This window comes from Cynara cardunculus (assembly GCF_001531365.2).
Source record: "Cynara cardunculus var. scolymus isolate 2C chromosome LG 11, CcrdV1, whole genome shotgun sequence".
NCBI lineage: Eukaryota > Viridiplantae > Streptophyta > Magnoliopsida > Asterales > Asteraceae > Cynara > Cynara cardunculus.
In genome coordinates this window covers 7,641,094-7,665,130 of record NC_037538.1, presented here as the reverse complement: position 1 = coordinate 7,665,130, position 24,037 = coordinate 7,641,094, and the positions used below count along the sequence as shown (strand labels likewise).

Sequence of the window (24,037 nt, the reverse complement as noted above, 5' to 3'; positions counted from 1 at the left end):
TAAAACTTAATGAATTAGTTTTAATAATTATATTTTATACCCTTATAATTACAAATTAAATAACCATAAGGGTCGAAAATACAAGTTTTAAAAATAATTCATACATATTTATGATATTTAATAATATAAGATTAAATCGAAAAATATTCAATATCGAGTTCATTTTAAACGTATTAACAAAACAATTACAACGGTGTAATTTGTAAAAAAAAAAAATGCATTTTTTATGTATTTTAATTAATAAACAATTATATTTGTTAATATAAAAAATAAAATATATAAAGTAAATTAAGTAACTAATTACAAGATGGAAAAGATATCGTATTTTTTTTTCCTTTTCTTCTGTAAAGTTTTTTTTTAATTTACCCAAAAGCCATGTAAAGTTCTTTTTTATTATTAACCTTAATATCCAACCCGTTATACGAGACGATCACCTCTTTTGCTATTTAAAAAAAGGGTTTGTAAATTGATTACAAAGTGAAATTAATTTTATAAAATTGCTATTTGGGTAAATTTCCCTTTTGAATATACCGATCTAGGGTTTGTCTACGTCACTTTCTCATCATCCTTTTCCGGTCTAACTATAAATACCGCATACTTTCCGCTACAAACACTTCTCAACTCCCCCAGCCTCCTCACCTTCTCATCACTCCCCCTCTTAAAAAGTCTGCAGATATGGCCGTTACTTTCTCCGATCTGCACACTGAGACCGGCGTCAAATCCCTCGAATCTTTCCTCTCCGGGAAGACCTACATCTCCGGGTTCGTATTTATCGTTTTCTTGTATTATATGAGGCTTTCTTTTATATCTAATGTGGTTTGAATTTGATTTTGTTTATAAATTTATGTTTCAGGAATCAAATTACAAAGGATGATGTGAAGGTTTACGCAGCTCTTTTGGAGAAACCAAGTGCTGATCTCTATCCCTCTGCCAGCAAGTGGTACGACTGCGTTGCTTCGACAATTGCATCAAGGTTTGTCCGAAAAGTATCCTTTTGTCATTATATAATCGTCGATAATTCAGTTCTTGTTGTTGTGATTAGCATTATAAATTAGAAGTTAATGGTAATACGTATAATGTGATTCTTATATGTTTTGGTGTAAATAGTATAACATTGACGGCAATTTGGTAGTTAATTACCAGTAGCATGGTTTACAGCCTTCGTGTGATTACGGAAGTGGCATGTTTTATGTCCAGAGGATGTATGTTATTGCTTGCGACAGTATTGTCTCTTAAGTTTGTAGAAAATGTTACACCAATTGAGGTACTTGGTTTTTTGTGCCAAACAGAACATTATTATTGCATAAATGAAAGGTGCCACACTTTGCAAGAGTCAACAATTTTTTGAAATGAACAGTTTAGATGAAAATGCCTAATCCGGTTCTGACCTGATCTATGATTTAATAAAAATGTTTGATCATCCAAAATGCTTGTTAATATTTGGACCAAAACCACAAAAGTAAATAAATCTGGATCGAGAACTTGCTATGAAAGGAAATTGTTGCATTTTCTAAACAACCCCAAAAGCAATATGTTGTATTTTATAAGATAGATGGAGAATCACATTTTGCCACTTTCTGTCTAAAATAACTTATTGTTGTAAAAGATTTTATCTTTTTAATTATTTTATAAATAGACTTAATTGAAACAGAAAGAAAGGTATATTGTTTTGAGATGTTAAGCACCTATTTTATATTTGTATCAATAAAAGTTGTTCTTTTTATCATTTCTGAGTTGGGGCCGAGAGGTATATTAGTAGATGTTTCTGTGAAGTCATGCACTGGTTCGAAATTGATAGCAAACTACGGGAGAGAAGAATGTAGCGTAGTGTTTGGTGCTTGTAGGATCCATTATGTTGTTATGCCAATGATGCTTTGTTTTATATTTTCTGGTTCACTGTTCTCTTTTTTGTGGTACCTTTGGCTCAATTAGTGTATGGGCTTCGTCAAAACACCCCCTTCACGTGGACAGGGGGATGATCTTGAAGGAGCCAATAACATATGTGAGATTTGAACTTGTGGCTTGTTGCAACCAGGTCTCATCCCTTTGGGGTTTTGTCTTTTTGTTAGGTGTTTTTGTCTCATGTTTATATTAGATTATATAAGGGTTAAAATGACTTTGGGTGTGTGCATGCTATGTTCTTTGGGTTAAAAAGAAACTGAACTTCACGGCTGTAGAAAATTTAAAAAATATCTGTCCACATTCTACGCGAGTGATTAAGACTGTAAAGGTTGATTTGGGTATCAGGTGCATGTGATTTATAATAAGGTAGCCATTAAGTGTTTGTCAACTGCATAAAATGGATATTGTTGGTTGGTTGGAATTCTGCCTTGAGAGGGCATCATATCTTATGCATTCGATAGCAAAGCATGATGCTGAAAACAAGTAATGTGTGTCTCCTGGAAAAGTTTGATTGTTCAAGTATTTGACTTCTAGAATTATAAGAAGGGTAATGTAGGCTTGAACTTCCAACTTAGGCAAATGACACCTTGTAATCTTTGAAGCTAGACTTGCTGAAGAGCTTTTAACTTTTTCCTGATATGATGCTTTGTATTACAAATGATCTTATAAAAATCAGCTGACGGACCTCTATTCATGTTCACGATTGTCACCTCATTGGATTCTTTGGTGACCCGAAATAGTTAACCTTATTTCTTACCTGTTGATTAATTTCATGCAGCTTCCCTGGTAAAGCTGTTGGGGTGAGCATTTCTTCCCAAGCTCCATCAGCAGAAGCCGCTCCTGTCAAGGAAGCTGCCAAGGTGTGTATGCCTGTTTGCTTATTTCTGTTTTTATTTTATGATTCATATTATCTTAAAGGGATCCTGATTTAACCTAGAATGGCAAGTGTAGCTTATACATATGTTTTGTTAAAATGTTGATATGCTCCCTAGATTGCTTTTTGATTCTTGATATTTTTGCATTTGAAAACATCTTGATCCTCATGACTATGAACGATGCTGAAATTATTTGATAAGTATCTTGTTACAATGGGTTTGTTCTACTTGAATCTTTTGGTTTTCTCACCAACAGATTACTTTTATGTTTCTTAGACATGTAATCTGTTTTTAGAAGGGTGCTTTTGCGGACTGTAGGGAAGACTGGTTGAGACCCAAAAAACTGAGATGTAAAGACATCAACCTTTTATGATATTTTTCATGGATATGCTGGCTAGATGTCTTTTACTCGAAAACAATAATATGGTTGGTCCATCTGTTTCTAAATTCAGATGAGTATGGAAGAGATGGGTAGAAGATCGAAAGCATCCAGCGTGGGGGAATTAGGTGTGATGTTTTTCTTGGCATTTGGGGTTGGGTAGAAAATGGGTTCCTTAGTTAGGTTAATTTACCTGCTTTTATAGTTTAATTAGGCCTCACTTAGGTAAGAGCTGGTTAAGATTGGATATACATCATCTTTTCTGCGTCCTTTAACTTCTTTTTGTACTTTCTTTCGCTCGATTAAGTTTGGCACACAGTTTATTAAAAGTATTTGATTATTGATCAAATGTCATGATGTCCCTTAATAAGAACAAAGTAAAGGAAATAAGTGAACCAAAATCAAAGTTACTCTTTTCAAGTAATGGTTACTAATGAAAAAAAAAGAGAACGAGAATTGAAAGACTTGCTTAAAAAGGGAGTGTTGCATTTTCATGGGACAACCCCAAATACAAATGTTACTTTTTGGGATGTGAGGACTATTAAATAGTTACGTCGGTAAGATCCTTTAATTTAGATCTCCAATCCCATCACTTCCTGATTGAAGGAAACTTCAATTATTGGGGTTTAAAGAAGGAAGTGTACAAGATCTTTGCTTCAAACAATGAACCGGGACTTTCCAACAGGCTTCGTTGTTATTTTCTTGTTTCAAAAAAGAAGTTAAAAAGCTAGTAATTATAGCCAAGTGGCTTTGTGCCATCTTTTTAGTTTCTTTCAACTTATTGGTTCCCATGGATATTTCAGGAAGCTGCTGCTGACGATGATGACGATCTTGATCTTTTTGGTGATGAGACAGAGGAGGAGAAGAAGGCTGCTGAAGCACGGGATCAAGCAAAAGCATCAACAAAGAAGAAAGAGAGTAAGCTTGTTGGGTTGTTTTGTATTACTTCAGTTTTCTCAATTTGAAATGGCAACTTGATAACAGCCATCTCAAATTCATATAGGTGGTAAATCATCGGTTCTTATGGATGTAAAGCCATGGGATGATGAGACAGACATGAAGAAGCTGGAGGAGGCTGTCCGCAGTGTCGAACTGCCAGGGCTTTTGTGGGGTGCATGTATGGTTTGCTATCTTAATCTCATATTCACTGATTTGGGCATGCTCGATTCAACTTCTAAATTTTATGTGATTTTGACGATAATTTTCAAAATTGTTCACATTTTTGCACAAGCCCTTCATGGAAACAGCCGCTCTACCCTTTTATATTGCGGTAGAGGACAAATTCTTCAGATAAGAAAAGCTCAATGTCTTTGTACATTCCATCCTTTCACACCTTGCTTTCAAGTGAGATATACTAGGTTCGTTTGGTATCTTAATGTGTTTGGGATAGAGGATAGGCTTGCATACATTCCACCCACCCCTTTAGACCCTCCTTTTGAGCTAGATATGCTAGGTTCGTTTGGTATGTAATCTCACCTTCATTGATTTAGGCATGTTTGCCCCAGCTTTTAGGGGCTGTTTGATTCAGGTAGGGGAGTGGAAATGAAAATGACATGGAACAAATACGGGAATGAAGTTTCATTCCTCCTGGTTTAACCAGGAATGAAAATTTGGGCTTCCAGGGAATGGACCCATTATATTATATAAAACCAAATAGTTTCTTTTATGTTCAGTCCCGTTAATGATTACTTAATACCTCATACCAAACACCTCAGTAAATCTTATCACATAATGTGATTTTGAAATTATATTTCAAAATAGCTCACACTTTTGCACAAGCCAGGGTGGTCCTCATGGAAACAACCACTCTACCTTTTATGGTAGAGGACTGGTCTGCCTACATCCCACCCCTCCTAGACCCGCTGCTTTCGAGTGAGATGTACTTTGTTTGTTTGGCATCATTTTGTCCAATTACAACCTATTGGTTTTAAAACTTGCCTTACTTATCGGATGATCTGAGCATATGCGTATGGATGGAAATATACCATCACCAATGAGTTATAACATCGTTTTTATGATTACGTTTACAGCAAAACTTGTCCCAGTTGGTTACGGGATCAAGAAATTGACGATCATGATGACGATAGTGGATGATCTTGTTTCCGTGGATACCCTCATAGAGGAGCGCCTTACAGTCGAGCCCATTAACGAGTATGTGCAAAGCTGTGATATTGTCGCCTTCAACAAAATCTAAAAACTCCGACCCCTTTTCGGTTTATATCCAGGTCCATCTTTGTTTAAATCAGCAATTTTGCTTGGATTACTTTGTTTTGGCTTTGTTTCGGCTTTGTTTCTAATGTATTTTACATTTTAGAGTAAGCATGGATTCATCAATTATATCTGTTTCATCTTTGTTAGCTTTTGAGTTATTGAATTGGATGCTTCAATTTGGTGCAAGGAGATTTAACATTACCAGTTTTTATTAGTTCTACTTTTTTTGTTAGTTTACTTAGGGGCCGTTTACCAAACGCTTACCTTAGTAAACGCTTACCAAGTCATTTTACTTTACCGAATGAATATAACAGGGGCTAATAATCTTACCCGGTAATAGCGAAAGCAAGAATCGAGAGTCTTACCCGGTAAGTGAGGACGAAGACTTTTACCATGGTTAGCGCTTACCGGGATAAATTGTTGCATACGATGCGTTTTAGTGAATAAAATCTTACCCGATAAGCAAGCGATAGTGTTAAATTTTACCGGTAAGTGATTAGGTAAATGGCCCCTTAGGCATGTTCATTGGTTGAAATCCAATGAATTTAGGTGGATTTGATCTGATTTTAATATTCATTGGATGTTGGATTTTGTTATTCTATCCAATCGTGGTTTTAAATAACTCATTACGGCCTTGGCATCAAGGATTGGCTTTGTTGTCACGTTCAATCATGTGGCTCCACTTTAAGGCTTGACTTCCGTTGTAAAGGGTTATAGTGTGTTATGGCACATTATGGTGTGCTATGACATGTTATAATAGTAAGCCATTTTTTTTACTTTTTTAAAACATAAACATTAAAGAGAACATAAAAACTAAAACCTTAAATCGGTAAATGTTTGCTTTCGTTTTGGTACAAGGAGAGTCGAACAAGAATTCTTTGAAGATCAAAGAAAGTAGTGAAATAAAGACTAAAGATTTAATCATGATTCTGCACTCTTGATATCAATTTGTTGTAAGTTTGATATATTTAGTATAAATGGTTCTTTTTTTCATTTTAATTTTATTATTTTATATGGATTTAAATTTGTTCTACGAGATTATTCAAAACACTAACGTACACAAGTATACATGTATATATATACACATATGTCGCCTTAGGACACGACTTAGAAATCGTCATTGCCTCGTCGTACCTTGTAAAGCTTGAGGGTTGACCTTCCCGCCTCGTCTTGCCTCATGTTAGATTAATGCTATGTATGTATGTATGTTGGATGATCATTAGATTGGATCAATTCGATTATTGGATTATGGACGGCCATTCAAGATCCGGTTGATCCATTCGATTACCTGGTAAGAGCGATGATTATGATGGAGAGTCTTGCCCGGTAAGTGAGGATGAGTGCTTACCGGGTAAATTGTTGCATATGATAAAATAAATTATAATGTTGACTCTTAACGGTAAGCGCTTACCGAATAAGCATTCAGGTAAACGGCCCCCTAATTAGTGCCAACGTACTATTTCTTAAATATTTTTAAAATTAATAAAATTAAATAATCAATCAATTGATAAACACATTTAAATAAATAATAAAATTATTAAATCATGCTAACATTACAATTACTCCACCATCATCTACATAAAAAAATTGACCCCTTCACTCAAAAAAACTAAATTACATCTTAATTTTTAAATCCAAAATATTATAAGCAAATTATATAAAAATAACAAGAATTTTATTGATCTTTAATTTAACATTAATATAGATATATCATTTTTTATTTTCTTATTTAATCATTGAATTAGTAATTGTTTTATTCGAAAATAATTTTGAAATTTGTTTATACAACTATAAGTTCATATTAACTTTTATTCTAGGTTTATAATATAGTTTTCATGCTATATCGGAACCGTAAATAACTAATATTAATGTATATATAGTAGGATTACAAAATGAGTTCGTTAACTGAGTTAAATGAATTTAAACAAATCATTTTAATGTTTGCGGTTTGAAAAATTTAATACAATTCCATCCACACAAAATTACAACCAACTCAATCCAACCCGTATAGGTTGGATTGACGGGTTGAAAATTTGGTGTATCATTTTTACAATATATTTAAACCATTTTTTTTTATTAATGTTAACTGTTACATATGTTAATTAAAGACTTAGGGGTCGTTTACCTAAACACTTACCCGATAAATACTTACCGGTAAAATTCAACATTCTCATTTACTTACCGAATAAGATTTTATTCACAAAAACGCATCGTATGCAACAATTTATTCCGGTAAGCGCTAACCATGGTAAGAGTGGTCGCCCTCGCTTACCGGGTAAGACTCTCGATTCTTACTTTATGCTCTTACCGGGTAAGATTCTTAGTCCTTGTCATATTCATCCGGTAAAATAAAGTGATTTGGTAAGCGCTTACCCGGGTGAGCGTTTGGTAAACGGCACCTTAATCACACTAAATTTGTGGTATCAAAAAACAATGGGTCATCGGGTCGGGTTTTGGATTGTATTTAGATAGTCCTAACTTTGTTTCAACTCAATAGCTATGGTTTTAAGATTTTAAAACTCGATTAGTTATCGAGTGGCTTCGGGTTTGACGAAGGTTCAAAATAGCATGCCGAGGTCAAGCCTCAAGCTTACACGTCAAGATGGACACAACATTTTTTAAAACGTGACATAAGGCGACCAATTTGTATGACATAAGATGTCAAACCGGTAATAAGAAGTTTTTGAAGAAGTTAAATCCTTCTAACTTATAATAAGTTGATAAATACTTTTATAGAAAAACATAAATTATTTCAAATAAACAATACAAAATGCATGGAGCATTGGTGTTTTGAGCACGCTAGTAAATTGTAGGTTTGATGGGAAACGATGATCACATTATTTACAAATAATTCATGCTTGGCACGCGTTATACAGCGTGTAAAACACCTTGCAGGGGGAGTAGTACTCTTCCTCGCTCTACAACACAATAACATAACCAAAACCCGTAGCAGAGAAAACTCGGAAACTAGGTCAAGGCCAAAAAGGGAAATGAAGAAAGCCGGAGCCGAGAAGAAGAGGGCCCGGCGATCCTCCGCTGCTGTAAAAAACGGCACCAGCCGAGATCCGACTACTGATACTCCTCCTAGGGTTAGTTACCCCTCTTTTTTGCCGATCCTGCACACACATGTTACAATCGTTTCGCATCATCATTTTGTCATTTGTTTTTATTGGATCTGTATGACAGAAATTCTACATCAATTCTTCAGCATTACGTGTTTGTGACGGGAACTGTTACTTCGCGATCATGATTTGAACTTTGTTGTAGTACGTATAGGTGTAATTTCATTGCAATTGCTACATTATAATTGTTTTATTTTTCGTAGCATCGATTATCTTGTTTCAGATTGTCCAAAAAAATGCTTCTTATGTGGAACTTTGAATGAATATTTTGCCGAGGGTTTTAATACAAGAAAGCTATTTTGATTCAGGAATTATAACTTCAGGTTATCCAATTTCTATGTGCACACATTAACCATAAAATTTCCATCCTGTTGTTGGTCTGTCACTTTCTCTTGGGTTTTAGCTTATAGGAGTTGTTGATACTTAATTGCATCATAGCTACTTTGCAGCGAGCTATTCATAAACGACTAACTTGGAGGATCCAGTTTTTCTTTGCCATAATTTTGCATCAAGCAGTTAATGATATTATTTGGGAATTACTACTTGTTTCACTGTTGTTGAGTGCATCATGCATGTGTAAGTCTGGGATAAGGTGGATGGACTGAAGAGGAGAAAGTGGATCCAAGTTGAGTGTCTATGACCCAGTCTACCTGGAAAGTAGTCGTTACCTTCTGTTGGGTAGCATTTGGGTAGCCCTAAGATCAGGGGAAAAGATCATTTACTGTTTGCTGCATGGTTTCTGTTTTGGCCAGATAAATGATTTGATATAGATTATAGGTGCTTGGAGGAGTCCACTTCCTATCCCCTTGTCGGGGAAAAATGGTTTTTTCTTCTTGTTAGGTTTCCTGTGTTCTTACTTCTTATAGAGAATTCCAAGATATTTTTGGTCTGTTATAGGCTTTCTTGACAACCTTACTGAAAATGCTTTCCCATAAAAAATGAAGGTAAAAGGATGATTCAGAGGGGGCCCTTTTTTCTAGTTGCATTGGTTGTTAGACTTGATGAGTTCATATTATTTTGTCATGTAATTATTCTTAGTTTATTATGGATGCATATGTTGGAGGATGTTGCATTTCTATAATGCTTAATTTTATACATTGTTGTTGTTTATCCATAATCTTGATACAGATGGAAATCAATTTTTTGTGAATCCTGAAAAACTGTTTTGGAGGAGTCTGCTATATGCCCTCATGTCATTGCTGATATTTCTTTGTTGGTTTTTCTGGATTCTTATTGAAAATTTTAGAAACTATTGTCACTAGTAGGACTTTCATAACAACTGGATTACATAATGCTTTTTCACAGGCATCATAAAGTGCGTTGCTGATATTTCTTTGTTGGTTTTTCTTGTTTGCGTCGATCTTTAGACTTCACCTTTTCATTTTGTTATTTGATTCTTCATGGTTGTCTTTTGGATTATAGATACCTATGCAGCTTTGAAAGATGTTGCATAATTAATGCTAAACTTGATTTATCAATGCTGGTGTCCATAATCCATGTAGAGATGGAAATCAGTGTGCTGCAAGCAAGTATTTAAAAGTGGAACTAAGAGATTGTTTTGTAATCTTTTCCTATTTTTTAAAGGGAACATGATATATTTTCTCTTTTAAATCCTGACTCCAGTGTTTGTTTCTCTATGATAAAGGGGTTACAACCATTGAGGCAAAAGATAAAATTCTTTCTACTTGTGAATTAAAATATAGTTTTTGGTTGCTAGATGTTGTATTAGTTTTAATCATGTGTTCGTTCTGTGCATGAGGACATCATCAGCAATTCCTTTGGCAATTTGTTTTTACACTTCATTGTGAAGCAAGTCTGTTACACTTTCGAATATTAAAAGCTATTTTGTTAACAACAGTCCTCCCTTTGTGTCAAGCAATCGAAGATGGTCCATGAGTAGCAATTCCTGATTCCATAGTTCCTGAGTAGGAAGTCTTTGTTCCATAGTCCCATCCTTTTCGGTATCACTGCTAATTCCACAGGTGAATCTGTGCAGATTCTTTCACCATGTTGTGAATTTTTATGAAGCTGCTAGTTTTATCATTGTAACTCATGAGCAATTCTTTGTCAAATTGTTTAAAATAGTTATCTTCTCCTAACCAGAGAGTAATTTTTATTTAACTGCTCAAACTTGAGCTGTAGATGAATTTGACAGTCACGTATGCAAGGTAAAATGCATATGAAAGAAATATACACGGTTTTATGATCTTTTGCTGTTTACTTACCTGGCAGTTATGTTTCTGTGGGCTTTATTTCCACATCTGTTTACTCTTTGCTTGTATTTTGATCTGACATTAAAATTTTGACTGAGGTGTTTTGTTGGTATCAACTGTTCAATTATCTAATCTTTAATACAAATGAAGATACTCAGTTTACTTATGATCTATTTCTTCCTTGAATCCAGAAACAAGCAAACAAGAAAGATGTTTTCCAATTATTTGCTGAGAAAGTGAGAGATCATAAAGACTTGGTTTCCAGGTGGGCTGTGTTACAGGAAACCCGTGTTGAGTACTTTAGGGGAAAGGATTTTGTTACTTTTTTGAGAAATCATCCAGAGCTCAAAGACATCTTAGAATCAGATAGGCATCTAGAAGTAGAAGATATCGTCAATATGCTGCTGAGCAAGAATCTTTTAGTTCGTTGTGATCGTGTGGTGAAAACAGTACGCCCTGGAAAGAGAAAATTGTCAACGTGGCCAGCTCATTTAGAGATATTTCCTGTAAGTTCTTTTATTGTTTAGACTTTTTTGTTTCGAAGTTTTCTTGGCTTAAATTGACTAAATCAGTACATGAACTTCTCCCCCCCTCTCTGGGCATGCGGTGTTGGCTCTTATATGTTTGCTCACATCAATCATACATAAACCCTCTTCCTCCCAGCACCGAGAAGTTTTTTAATGTTTCTGTAAGTTCGTCCTTACATGTAACAATGTCAAGTTATGAAATCTCTTTCCTAGTTTTTAGTTTCATTCTATGCACTATCGTCTGACAGGCCAGAGTAGTAAAGGTAGTGAATACTGTAACAGGTTATTACATGTCCTACGATGAATTAATCATGTGCCATCCTTTTGCTTTTGGGTAGAAAATATTTCTTAGCGATTTCTTGTTAACTCATGTTTATTTTTGGGATATATGTGATGGTTGTTCCCTGCAAGTTGATGTGCTATTTACAGGGACCAAATCAATGGTTAAAGTTCAAACAATTTTACTTGGTAGAACCAAAACTGCTCGTCAGCAAAGTGTGCTGATAACAGATCATTGCTGGCGAGGTCATAATGTTAACTGTAAAAAATAGGTTGGTTAATCCACTTGCATCCTATACTCTTTTGTGTCAATCAACCATAGATGAACAGCACCTAATGTCGGTACAGCTGTGAAGAACCATATCACCTTGTGTTAATAGAAAAGCATGATAAAGTTAGAGGGATGAGAGAAGGTGGCTATACTTGAAGGGATCTGCCTTTTCCCCAATAGTAGGAATTTGGGAATTCACTTTACTTCCTCTCTTTTTTGGGTAAATAGGAAAGTAAGTATCAGTGACGTTCACTCTTTGTTTCTTTCAAGTTACAGTAAGTATGAAGCTATACAAAGGTTAGAGTACATATGCCAGGATACAATCACCTTATGATGAAGTTAGCGTCTTTGCTGACAGTTCATTTGTTCTTTGTCAAGTCATTCCGTAGGATAACAGATTTCATTGATTTGATGATGATGATGATGATACTAATGATGCATATTGCATAGTATGCTAAGCATATGAAAATAGACTACAGTAAATAGCAGTAAGAACAAATTGATCTTTAAGCTAATTGATTAGAGACTACCTTTCTGACAAATTGTTAAAAAACACAACATATTTTCAGAGAAGCTAGAGGGCTGTTACCCTCACAAGGGATAAGGCATGTTTGCAGATAAACCTATATATCATTTTGTTCCAAGAAGCAATTTTATTACACTTTTAGAGATTGCAAGAAGTTTACACAATGATGGTTCAACACTGTAAAACTGGAATGATGGTCGATCACGTCAAGTGCTTCTACTGTATCTTAAGAGCATATTAAACCAAAAGCAGTCCCACATGGGACTGTTGATACCCTTAATTTTGAATAATACATGCCCAGCAGCACCATCTTCTCTATAAATGTTGTAGAGTTTAAACCACATTCAGTCTTTTGTGCTTCATTTCTTTTTTGAACATCATAATATGTGTACTGTCTAGGTTTCTTGGTCAGAAAAAGAAAATGTTCTTGAGAATGAACTTTCGTTGTAGATGAAGCTTTTCACTTCACTATAATGGAAAAAGGACTACAAACAATATTAAACTCAAACTTTGCCAAAATCAAGAATTTAAGATCATATATTTTGCTATTTGTTTGCATTTGATCTCTAGCTTGTTGACTAGTGAAGTTTACAGCTTCAAGATGAACATAGAACCCACAAATGAGTTTTTTTTATATTGTTTATTCTATGTCATCTACAGGACCAGGAGTTCTCTGATAATGATGCATTTTTTGCATGGACGTTTGTAAACAAGCGGCCACTATGGCAAACACTTCTGTCATTATCCTGGCCTGTTTTGACTCTTGCGATCTGCTTATTCCCTGTGTATCCCCACCAGGCAAAGCTGCTTATACTCTACTCATGTGCTGGGGTACTCCTCCTTATACTTTGCCTGCTTTTGGGTAAGTATCTTATTCTTGTTATTAGTATTTGTTGGAAACATTCCTTTTACTGTTTTATATTTTATTATAATTGCCTTGCAACTATAGTACTAATTACATCAATCAGTACATGTGATGCAGTAACTTGTTTATGCTTGTGATTACCGGGGGTTAATTACAATTTAAAAAATATTATGAGATTCTATCCTGTCTGATTAAAAAACTTGTTATCTGCATTTTGCCTTGAATCTTGAATAATTAAGAAATAGGCAAAAAAATTGAATGAATAAACATCCCAAAATTAAACACGATTGTGAAATTCAATCTTGCCCAATTGAACACTGGTTTAGACTGGCTTTATCTTTGGATACTGGATATCAAAGCTTAAATCATACTTGTTTAAGACCGTCGTCAAGTTGAGTACGACAAAAACAATGTCGGAATATGGGATCTGGTGATAGGCAAGAACAAAACAGAAAGCGAAAAATCTTTTACTACTGAATGTTATATGTTATGCAGACTTTTTCTTTTGGTACAGTTGGGGGGATAAATCAAAATTTCTTTCCTTCTATGAACGTTTGATGAAGAATGCTTCTCTTGTCGACAGAGGCTAAATGGTGGAAAAGTAAATAACATGTGCTGTAATTCGTTACAAGCTGTTATGCTGTTGATAACTTGCTCTATTAGATCAATGTGTTACTTGTGCTGTTGATATATCCAAGTTGTCCTGCAGTCCTGGTAGGAGAAATGATTTTTGATTTATGTTAAATTTATAAACATTTTATTCTTATTAAGTTAAAAAATATAAAAATTAGTTAAATTTATTAATCTGATTTTGTAAACAATTTATTCTTTTTAAAAGTTTTAGTTACAGTTATTTATTTCGTTTTTGGACAACAAATTCTGAAAATACAAATAGACCGGTCCGGGTCCGATTTGGTCTAATCCGACCAAGTTTTTATTCAGATTGGGGATTTATCCGGTCCTAAAGTGACCAGTCTGGGACTAGTTCGCTCAAAAGAATTCTTACAGGTTAAGGACTGGTGGTCTGGCCAGATGACGTAATGGTCCAGTCCAGGTCCAGAGACTGGACCCAATGAATCGGTCTACCCAACGGATCGGTCTTTTTGCCCATTTCTGTACTCCTTCCTCTCTATTAAACCATTGTTTGTCTTCTTTATTATTGCTATTATCATTATTGTTTGTATGGTATTTATTTGCAGTTTTGCACTTGTAAACAATACACACAAACTCGTCAAGTTGAAATATGAAGGAACTACTAACATACCTCTCTTGAGTTGTAAAAAGTAATAATTTCTTGTTCTTGTGTGTATGCAACTCAGCATATCATAAGCTGGTCGAGTGGTCTGTCTGAGTTGTTACTAACAAGCTGAGAAGATACTTTATCAGATCATGCAAATTCTGATCTGGTCATAGAAAGAACATAGGTATTCTGAATGCATAGATTTAGAGAACATGGAGGATGTTATAAATCGTTGCAAGATAACAAGGAGCGGTTACTAGATATGCTGGCCAAACTAATCTTTCTTTTTTACATGTATCTGGTTATTAGGCATTCTCAAGAGTGGTTCCTTTTTTATTTTTCATCGTCATGTACCACATGTATGTGCATTTTGAAGCACTTAAAATGAGTTTTGACGGTTTTAGTTTTCTTGTATTGGTAGTTATGTAGAACTAAATTCAAACCCACATGGCCGCAGCCCCTTTAGTCGGTACAGTGCTCTTGATTTGTGGGCAATTGACTTGGAGCCTTTCTCCTCCTTGCCTTTCTTTCTCTCCTTTGTTATTATTGGTATATATTTTGTTGGATTATTGATGATGGGTCACCTTTGAGCTTATCTTGAGATTCATGTCATTGAAATCTTGAATGATGCCTTTTTCTGACCTTTTTGGTGAAATGGTTGCCAAGTGCCTCCATTGGTTGATAGTTAAGACCTAGGCAGCAAAGGTCCCTCGTTCTTGTTCAAGGCCATGGATTTTGCTCACCCCCTTTTCGATAATATAAGGAGAAGGCAATAAACTTGTGTCTGTGTGTCTCAATTATGCACATTATTTCTACATATTAAGATGCCTTAGATTTAAAGCTACTGCAACAATATCTCCCCATTATCCACTAGCCTTTAGAGTGTATCGCTCTATTTCCTCCATATAATTCAAACTTTTTACTTTTTGTGAGTAGGTGGTCGGATAATGCTATCTGATATAAGCTATCGTGAGCATGATAATTATAAAAGCTTCACTCTTGTTTGAGATTTTATACATTATGGACTGTCTTTGCATAATTCTGTGTAAATATATATATATTTTTTATCTTCACAGTGAGGGCATTGATATTTGGTGCGTCATGGATTTTACTTGGGAGGCGAATCTGGATATTCCCGAACATCCTTGCTGAGGAAGCTACACTGCGAGAACTATTCCGTTTTTGGCCCAAGAAAGACGAGGAGGAGAAACCGAAGTTAACAGCAAGGTTCTTCTATGCAATTGTGGCTGTTCTAGCAATATTACTTTTGAGGCATCATGCCCCTGATGAGGCTGCTAGGGCCAGGTTTGATTCTAATCTCTTGTCAATGTCAATGAATTTGGCCTACTGTTTGGTTTTTGGGAGTAATTGAGCCACATATGGTTGGTTGGTGACAGGTATCAAAGGCGGGTGTCGAACATTATTGATGATGTTCTCGAGTGGGACCCACGATTGGCTTTGTCGGGTATGATGGATAGTATGCAATCGGAAGTGAACGGGACTGAAAGCAGCAACAATGGTACGAGCAATGAATATGGAGGTGGAGGTAAGAGTGAGGTTGAGGATGTTACAGATGAGAAAGATCTGTACAATGATGATGATAATTAATATTTTATAGGAAGAAATGTAAACAACAGAAGAGCACAAGAAGTTTTTGAAAATCCCATATTATGTATTTGCTTCCATATGATGACGAGAGTGTAGAATGGAATCTCTATGATTCAACTTTTATAATAAATCCCAAGTGCTTACAAAAATTCTCTCACTTTCACTTTTGCCTTTTTGGAGTTGTGAATTCTACTCAAAAATCATATATTGTTTCAAAGTTGTCATAATTTTACAAGTTCTCAAAAGAAGGTCCCTTCATATATATAGAGGAAAAGAGGGAGATCAAATGAGAACATGGTCAAAATAAGAGAACAAGGAAATGGATAAATCACATGCAAATATGTAACTCAGTCAACGAATGGGTGTGCGGGCAATTTGGTCAAGGTTGCACGTAATCACATGTGATTTATCTGTTCTCATATTTTCTTATTTTGTCATTGTTCTCGTTTGAACTTGACGCTCTATACATACATATATGGGCCGGTTCTTGTGAAAATCTAAGGGGGCGTTTGGCCTGCAGAATGAAATTTGGTGGAATTGGAATCCATCAAAGGAATTGGAATGGAATTTGACCATACGTTTGGTTGGTAGAAATTGTATTGTAGTCTCTCAAAGGAATCGGAATATCCATCTTTGTTTGGGGAGGGTAGGGGTGACAGCTGTGGTGACGACAGTAGTGGCCTAGTGGTATTGGTATTGGTGGTTGTGATGACAACGTGACATTGGTGATGGGGCAGGGTGGGTGGTGGGGGTAGGGGGCATGACAGTAGTAGCATGGTCGTGGTGGGGGGCAAATAAATGATGAATCCATTAATTTGTGAAATTCAAAGGAATTCATAGAATTCCATCAAATATCAATATGTAAACCAAAGGAAGGAATTGAAATTTGGTCTATGAAATTGATCATTCCAATTCCCTTGAATTTCGTGAACCAATAGCCCGTAATATTCTTGCATATACACTAATGAATTTATGTGAGCATATGCAGCAATGCATATTCTTACATACATAGTAGATATCCAGTGATGAATGCACTCATTGACAAATACATATTTTGACATCAATAAATATATAGGCTCTCATGGTTCTCAAATTTTTTGTGGTCCTTACACGAATCCATGCCTATATTATATATATATATATATATATATATATGTGTGTGTGTGTATATATGCCTTGACTTGGTTTAAATGAGCGTACCTTACATGTGAAAGAAACTTTAAATTGAAATACAATTATAATTATCTTAGGGATTGTTTGTACATCATTAAGAGGTAAAGATCTGATTCTGATTATGTCGAACATTTTCTTGTTTGGATGGATTTCAAAAAAGGTTTGAATGGTTCAATTAACCCTGAATCGCTCCTTCAACCATCTACTCCCTGTATGATTAAGATATGCAATTTTCCCACGTTTGCCCTCCTCGCCTCTTCCGGTTCGTCTCTACACTCTCCTCCCCATCGATCCTCCCATTCTTCTCTACTCTCTCCTCTTGTTCGATTGTTGAATACCACCGCTGCAACATCAGTTGGAAACCAACGATGCACCAACTGTTGGAATCGCACTGGGCATTCCCAGTAGAAACCTAGCGACGACCCCTGGTTTCAAACCTACCATCAATTCAACAGGTTAGACCTCTCGACTTGCAAAATCCAGCTTATTGTGATTATTTTTGCTTTCATCTCTCTTTTTTATCTGATTATTTTTGGTTTCGTATTTTCATGTCTCTGTTGCGATAATTTTGGTTTCATTGGTGCCATTGGTTACATGATGCAAGTTATCCAATTTGTTGCGACTATTTTGGCTTCAATTGACTGTTTTTTGCATCCTATTTGAGATTTTTCCACTCCCTCTCTATCTAATAACAAGATTTTCTTCTACTAGTTTTGCATCTAAGAGATTTTTGTTATACTTTGGTCATATGTTAGGATTTCAATATTGATTTTGCTATATTTCGTCATTTGTAAGGTATAAACATTGTCGGTGAGGGTTCATAAAGAGACGACGAATAATCCGGGAAAAAGAGATTGTGGTGCAAACGTTTCTTGAAACATGTATGCATGAGGTCCTTATACATGGACAAGAAGGCACCGATCTTAAGTCTTAAGCCATGTTCGCGGAAGAGATGGATGCAACGTCTTGGGGTCCCCAAGACAATGAGTACATGGCTAATTTACGTAACGAGATTGCAAATCAATTGGTGTTAAATGCTTCATGTTAGATGTTGTACATAAATATTGTGTTTAAACTTGCATTTCATGTGATGTTTTGTAACTTAAACAAACATTGTTATTTTTGTTTGAATTCATATGATATCATGTATTGGCTTGGACATTAATTATTTGCTATTTTTATTTAGAAATTTCATTAGAACTTCTATCAAAAGTTAGATTTCATTAAGAACTTTTGTCAAACATAATTTTCATTCAACACAAGAAATGAGGATAAAATGGTAATTTTATGTCATTCTTCATACTGTTATCAGCCACATCTAAACCAAACCGAACCAAATGAACCTAGAGTGCGATGTATATGCAGACCTGACCTCTGTCCCAAATAGTAGAGCGGTTGTCTTTTTCATGGGGCCCAAAAAATCGAGATGTTAAACATCCAGGTGCCATAATGTGCTTAGTTTGTGACACCCATTAAACCCACATCAGCAGAGGTAATCAATGGGTATAGTCAGGATGACATTGTTTCCATGGCATTCAAATCGATCTCGTTGAAACCATGTTTAATGTGAAATCCAACTATCAATGCTTCCCATGATCTACATCCAGGAAGCACGTTTTTTTCTAGCAATTCAGTCAGCAAGTTCAGCGCTTTAGAGACTAATCCGTTTTGGCACAACCTGCAAACAATTTCATCAAATGTTGAAGGCTGAATCACTAAGCTCTTTTGCACCATCTCCTCCAAAAGATCTAAAGCTCCCGCGATATCATCTGTAACGATCATTCTATAGATCACTATCTGATACGTTCGTGAATGCAGTAGAACTCCCTTCGCTCTCACATTTTTTAAAAAGTCGCGTGCTTTACCAACTTCTCCACTCTCATAGATTGCACTCAATAGTGTATTATAAGTGATCATATTGGGTTTGCACCCAAGTTCCTCCATGCTTGAAAGCATCTTAATTCCATCATCGAATTTGTTCTGTTTGCACAACCCATTCATGTACACATTGTAAGTATTGATATCAGGAATCAAACCCAGTACAAGCATTTCATCAAACAGTTGGTCTGCAGTTTCGTAGTCACCTTCAGAAATCACCCCATCTAAAACCATGGTGTAACAGATAGCATCAGGTTTAAAACCATCCAATTTCATCTTGCTCAATGCCTCCAAAGCTTCCATACCATTCCCCCTCTTCACCAAAAACCGAATCACGTTCCCCCAATCTGTTTTCTCGAGGCAAAACCCTAATTTCGTCATTTCTTCCAGCAAACTCATGACCTCATTAGATTTCAGATCGTTTTGCTGACACAAAGTCAAGAGCACCAATGAAAAACTCCGTTGATCAATGTCAATATCATGATCAACCATATGATACAACAAACCAATTGCATTTTTTGGCTTTTTAAACCTACAAAGAGCTTCAATTAATATAACAAAGCTGGATTCTTCAAGACGAATATTCATCAACCTACTCTTCAACAAAACCTGAGGCACAACTCCCAGTCCCTCTTTTCGCTTACACAAAACAGAGAGCAAACAATTAAGCGAATCCACACTAGGAATACACCTAAAAGTGGGTAGTCTAAAGAAAAGATCAATTGCTTCCTGAAACTCGTTGTTCTCGCCATGAAACTCAATTATATCAATCAAAACTGATTCGGGTGTTTCAAATTTCTCAAATGTTTGGAGGTGGTGGAGAAGTGGCGGAATGTGGTGGGATTGTGAGGTTTTAATTAGAGTCTTGATGGCAAAACGGTAAGCAGTTGGAGTTGGGTCACAGTTGTATAGAGCGAAAGAATTGACGAGAGAGGAGAGAAGATTGATGGAAGATGATGATGAAGCTTGATGTCGAAGGGCTTGCATAGCGTGTTGTTGGCTTAATTTCTCGTGCCAACGGGATTTGTAAACTGGATGTGGCCATTTTCGCCTTTTTCTGAGATAATAGTTGTGGAATTTGCTTCTTGAAGATGATGACGATGATCTGAAGAAGAGGAATTTGGGGATTTCATTGCTGCAGCGGCTACCCACTGATTTTAACATTTGTAAACAGAATTTTGATAGCCTCGCAGCTTAAGAATCAAAGGTTCACCAAACAAATACACAGCAATGGTGAAAAAACCACACTCCTCCAGTAATACCAACGGGACTTTGGACCACTTTTCCCCACCAAAACTTTTATAAAAATTGCTTCCATTTATAGCGGTATCAAAACGTAATAAATTGATATACATTTTTTTTCCATTCAAAGATTAAAAACTATTTGTTACTGATATTACAGCGAAATAAATTAACACATTTTTAAGTAAGCAATCTCAAACACTCCCGTAAACTTATCACAGCATATCAGAAAATTCTCTTATATTTTCTCACCCTTCTTTAAAATCAAATATTTTTAATTCTAAACCTCTAACTTTTTAAAAAAAATAGCATAACTATTGAAGATGTTATTCTCACACTTCCTCTATAGACCGGAGTTCTCATGATTATATTTAAACAAAGAAAAAGAACAAAGTACATAAATACAAGAACAACCTCAAAAATGCTACACCCAATATTTCATACGCTCGAAATATATCAACATCTAAAATACATTCAGTGAAATAAACCTGGCATAACTCTACGACGATCACATCAGTAAATAAGTGTGAGTGAAATAAAACTGTTTTGATACAAAATAAATGAAATAAAAACAACTTATAACTGTTTTTTTTTCTTTTGTGTTGGTTGTAACTCGTATGGCAACTTTTTAATACGTATAAACATTGTAACCTTAATCTTCGCAACAACCATTCTCACATATCAACAATACTCGAATAGTAGACCCTTGGATTTAAGTCACGTAGTCTATATAGATTATGTATATGATTGTTTTGAGAGAAAAAAAATATCTGTAAGATTGTTTCCTTATTTATTTTATTAGTAATTCCTTTTATTCATAATCATAAACCCATCCAAAGTTAATTAGGAAATCAGGAACCGTTCATTGCATGATACATGATATATTTGGTTAGAAATATAAACGTATTATTTATCATGAATATGTTTTTCACGAGTTCCTAATTAATTTGGGTTCATAATATTGGAATATATAAATACAACATCGCTAAAAACCGGTCCCTGACCAGGCCCAAATAGTAACAATCTGAACCGGTTCAGGTGCAAACGATCCCAATCCCGGTCAAAGAGAGAAGGTCTGGTTAAGGAATATGAGGCCCGGTTATGAGAACCGGTCCGGTACTGAACCGGGCCCAAATAGGTCCCACTTAAAAAAAAATTCTTTCCAAAATTGATTTTTAATCTGTAAAAACTATTTTTTGAAGAATTTTGGTCAATCAAATACACTAGCAAATACGTTTTTTTATTATATTAAAATTGGGTCAATCAAAAACGCTAAAAGATTACGTTTTTATTATAAAGTATTTGTTCGATCAAATGTACTTTAGAATATTTAACTGGGTCGATCGAATACACTAAAAAATACGTTTTTATCATACTACACTTAGGGCCTGTTTGTTTTTTCAAAATTACCTCTTAATACCTCTGAAGTCGGATTCGTTCAGACGTTTGGATACTAAGAGCGTTTGTTTTATTTCTAAAATAAGACCTTAAGAGCTCTAAATGTCCTATGAAATATTAAGTGATAAATGTGTCCCTTAATACCTTTTACTCCTAATCCGCTCTCGATCAAATGGTTCAAATTTTAGGGGTTGGAAGAGATTTGTTAGCAAAAACTATTTATCTTTTATACTTTTGTAAAAAACTATTCATCTTTTATATTTTTCAACTAGTTTAACCGATTCAGATTTCAGGATTTAGACGTAAAAACAAACAATCTTACTGATCCAGATTTCAGAACCACCTCTTATAGATCAGAATTGAAATCAGATTTCAGACTTCAACACCTCTTAAAAAACAAAACACCACCTTAATATAATACACTTAAAAATACATTTTGGTCTTCAATCAAATATACTTAAAAATATTTTTAAAAATAAACTTAAAAATACATTTTAAATAAAAAAGATCGGGTCAGCCGGGCCAGGCCTTGTTTTTGGTGGAATATTGTAACCGGTCTCAGACCACCGGTCCCAAATTAGTTCCGGTCCCGGCCTTCCGCCGGTCTCAGACCGAGCCCATTTTACCATCTCTAAATACAAGTGGCGTTGGGCGTGGACAGAATCTGATAAATGGATTGAACCGTTGACCAAACATGTAAAACATAATTTGGAATTGGTGAAGAAAGCAGGCCAACCAAATTGGGCCTTAGTCATATCAGTCTTCAATGGAAGCCCAAAAAGCCCAATATTCATCGGTTTCCTAGCTAGATATCAAGATCCCATAAACGCATGGTTGGCTGGCTGAAGCTTTTCCAGTTTTCCATCCATGGCCACTTATTGCTTGACGTCTTCATTACATTCTTGTTCTTGTTCTTCTTCTCCACCGGCCTGTAAATCCAAAATCAATTCCACAGATTCTTTAATTTCCTTAATTCGCTTCCCCCGCAGAAATGAAATATCTTCCTTCACCTCCCCATTGTCTTCTTCTTCTTCCTCTTTTATCCTATGTCCTAAAAAGCCTGCTACTTGTAGAGAGGATTTCACCGTTTCAGCACTTGTTGAAGATGAAAAACAACAGTATTCTTCTGGATCCCCCATTTCTGGAAATGGGTACAGCTTGCAGGAGGATTTCGAGTTCAGGAATTCTTTTAAACCATTTGAACTCTACGTCTGTAATCTTCCCAGAAGCTGTGGCATCCCTGAGCTTCTAAATCAGTTCGAAACGTATGGTACCGTTCAATCTGTTGAGGTAATGATTCGTTGCTCAGTTTCCTTAAGATGGTACTCCATGTGTTTGTTGAAATTCCCCATCCAGGCATGATACCATTTTTGTAAAAAACAAATGATACTTGCTCTGTCCTACAAAGCTTCCTTTTGATTCTAACATAATTCCAACAGTACTTTTCAAATTCCAGATTACATTTATGTTCTAGTTTTTTTTAGCTCAAGCTGTGATCTACAATCATATTCTTGCTGTTGGTTAACAATGATCAACCTCAAAGAGACACCATTTCTTCAAAGAAATACCTGTAGTTATATACGTTTTAAAATTACTAGTAATATTCTAATCTTGGGAAGGAGCTAGTGGTTGGCTTTATGTCCAGCACTTATTTACGTAGCAAAATCCTTATCAAATTTGAAATTTGAATAGGAAGAGGTAACAGGCATGGCTTCTCAAAAGGATGTTTCTCTTATGGGTAACGGGATGGACCTTTTTGGGTTGTCCATAGAGTTTTATGATAATTCCTTTTTTGTTATTACTCTTTTGCTCATACTGTGGGTTTAAAGTGTTGGTTTTTGTGGGCTATTCAAGGTCCCAAGAAATGTGGAGACAGGGATAAGCCGGGGATGTGGGTATGTGACCATGAGCTCTCTCAATGAAGCCAAAGCTGCAATTGCTGCTCTAGATGGATCTGTGAGTTTTCGAAACATTTACTTATCATGTGCTACTTCGTTCTTGAATAAGTTGCACCCTAGAAATGCGAATTTGTTACAGTCTCCTGAGACTGCATTTGCCTGTGTCAGCAGTCAGTTCTTCATAAAACTTTCCGTCTTATTCAGTTAGGAGCCTATCACAGTATTTAAAGAAAGAAATTTCGTATGTTTTGATACATGGGGAAGTAGCTAAGTGCATTGTTATATTGTACAACTTTAGAAGTATATACCTGAAACTGGTGAGTGTTTTTGTACAGTAAAGCTATGAATATTGTAAGAATACGTGGAACTCTGATTAATCTTCAAAAGGGACTTTGAGGAGGGAAGGGATGTTCCAGCATATATTTAGTAG

At 35.5% G+C, this 24,037-nt stretch overlaps 4 protein-coding genes across 4 annotated transcripts in view; 3 read left to right on the top strand and 1 right to left on the bottom strand.

Annotated features, from left to right (window-relative positions):
• The first annotated feature begins 635 nt into the window (after positions 1–635).
• On the top strand, positions 636–5,553 carry LOC112522174 (elongation factor 1-beta 2-like). The gene is made up of 6 exons (XM_025131259.1): positions 636–761; positions 854–973; positions 2,681–2,762; positions 3,960–4,074; positions 4,160–4,273; positions 5,187–5,553. Exons 1-6 carry the CDS (start codon positions 676–678, stop codon positions 5,348–5,350), a joined length of 681 nt encoding a protein of 226 aa, XP_024987027.1. The 5' UTR covers positions 636–675; the 3' UTR covers positions 5,351–5,553.
• Positions 5,554–8,268: 2,715 nt separating this feature from the next.
• On the top strand, positions 8,269–16,175 carry LOC112521288. The gene is made up of 5 exons (XM_025130057.1): positions 8,269–8,456; positions 10,894–11,208; positions 12,966–13,167; positions 15,487–15,715; positions 15,808–16,175. Exons 1-5 carry the CDS (start codon positions 8,358–8,360, stop codon positions 16,016–16,018), a joined length of 1,056 nt encoding a protein of 351 aa, XP_024985825.1. The 5' UTR covers positions 8,269–8,357; the 3' UTR covers positions 16,019–16,175.
• Positions 16,176–18,624: 2,449 nt separating this feature from the next.
• Positions 18,625–20,233, bottom strand: LOC112521049 (pentatricopeptide repeat-containing protein At2g38420, mitochondrial). Its single transcript, XM_025129679.1, has one exon. The coding sequence runs from the start codon at positions 20,231–20,233 to the stop codon at positions 18,701–18,703; it is 1,533 nt and encodes a 510-aa protein (XP_024985447.1). The 3' UTR covers positions 18,625–18,700.
• Positions 20,234–22,531: 2,298 nt separating this feature from the next.
• LOC112521207 (28 kDa ribonucleoprotein, chloroplastic) overlaps positions 22,532–24,037 on the top strand; it is a 7,514-nt gene continuing 6,008 nt past the window's right edge. The window contains exons 1-2 of the mRNA XM_025129925.1: positions 22,532–22,999; positions 23,564–23,665. Of these exons, the coding sequence (XP_024985693.1) occupies positions 22,577–22,999; positions 23,564–23,665 (525 nt within the window). The 5' untranslated portion in view covers positions 22,532–22,576. The remainder of the gene's footprint in view (positions 23,000–23,563; positions 23,666–24,037) is intronic.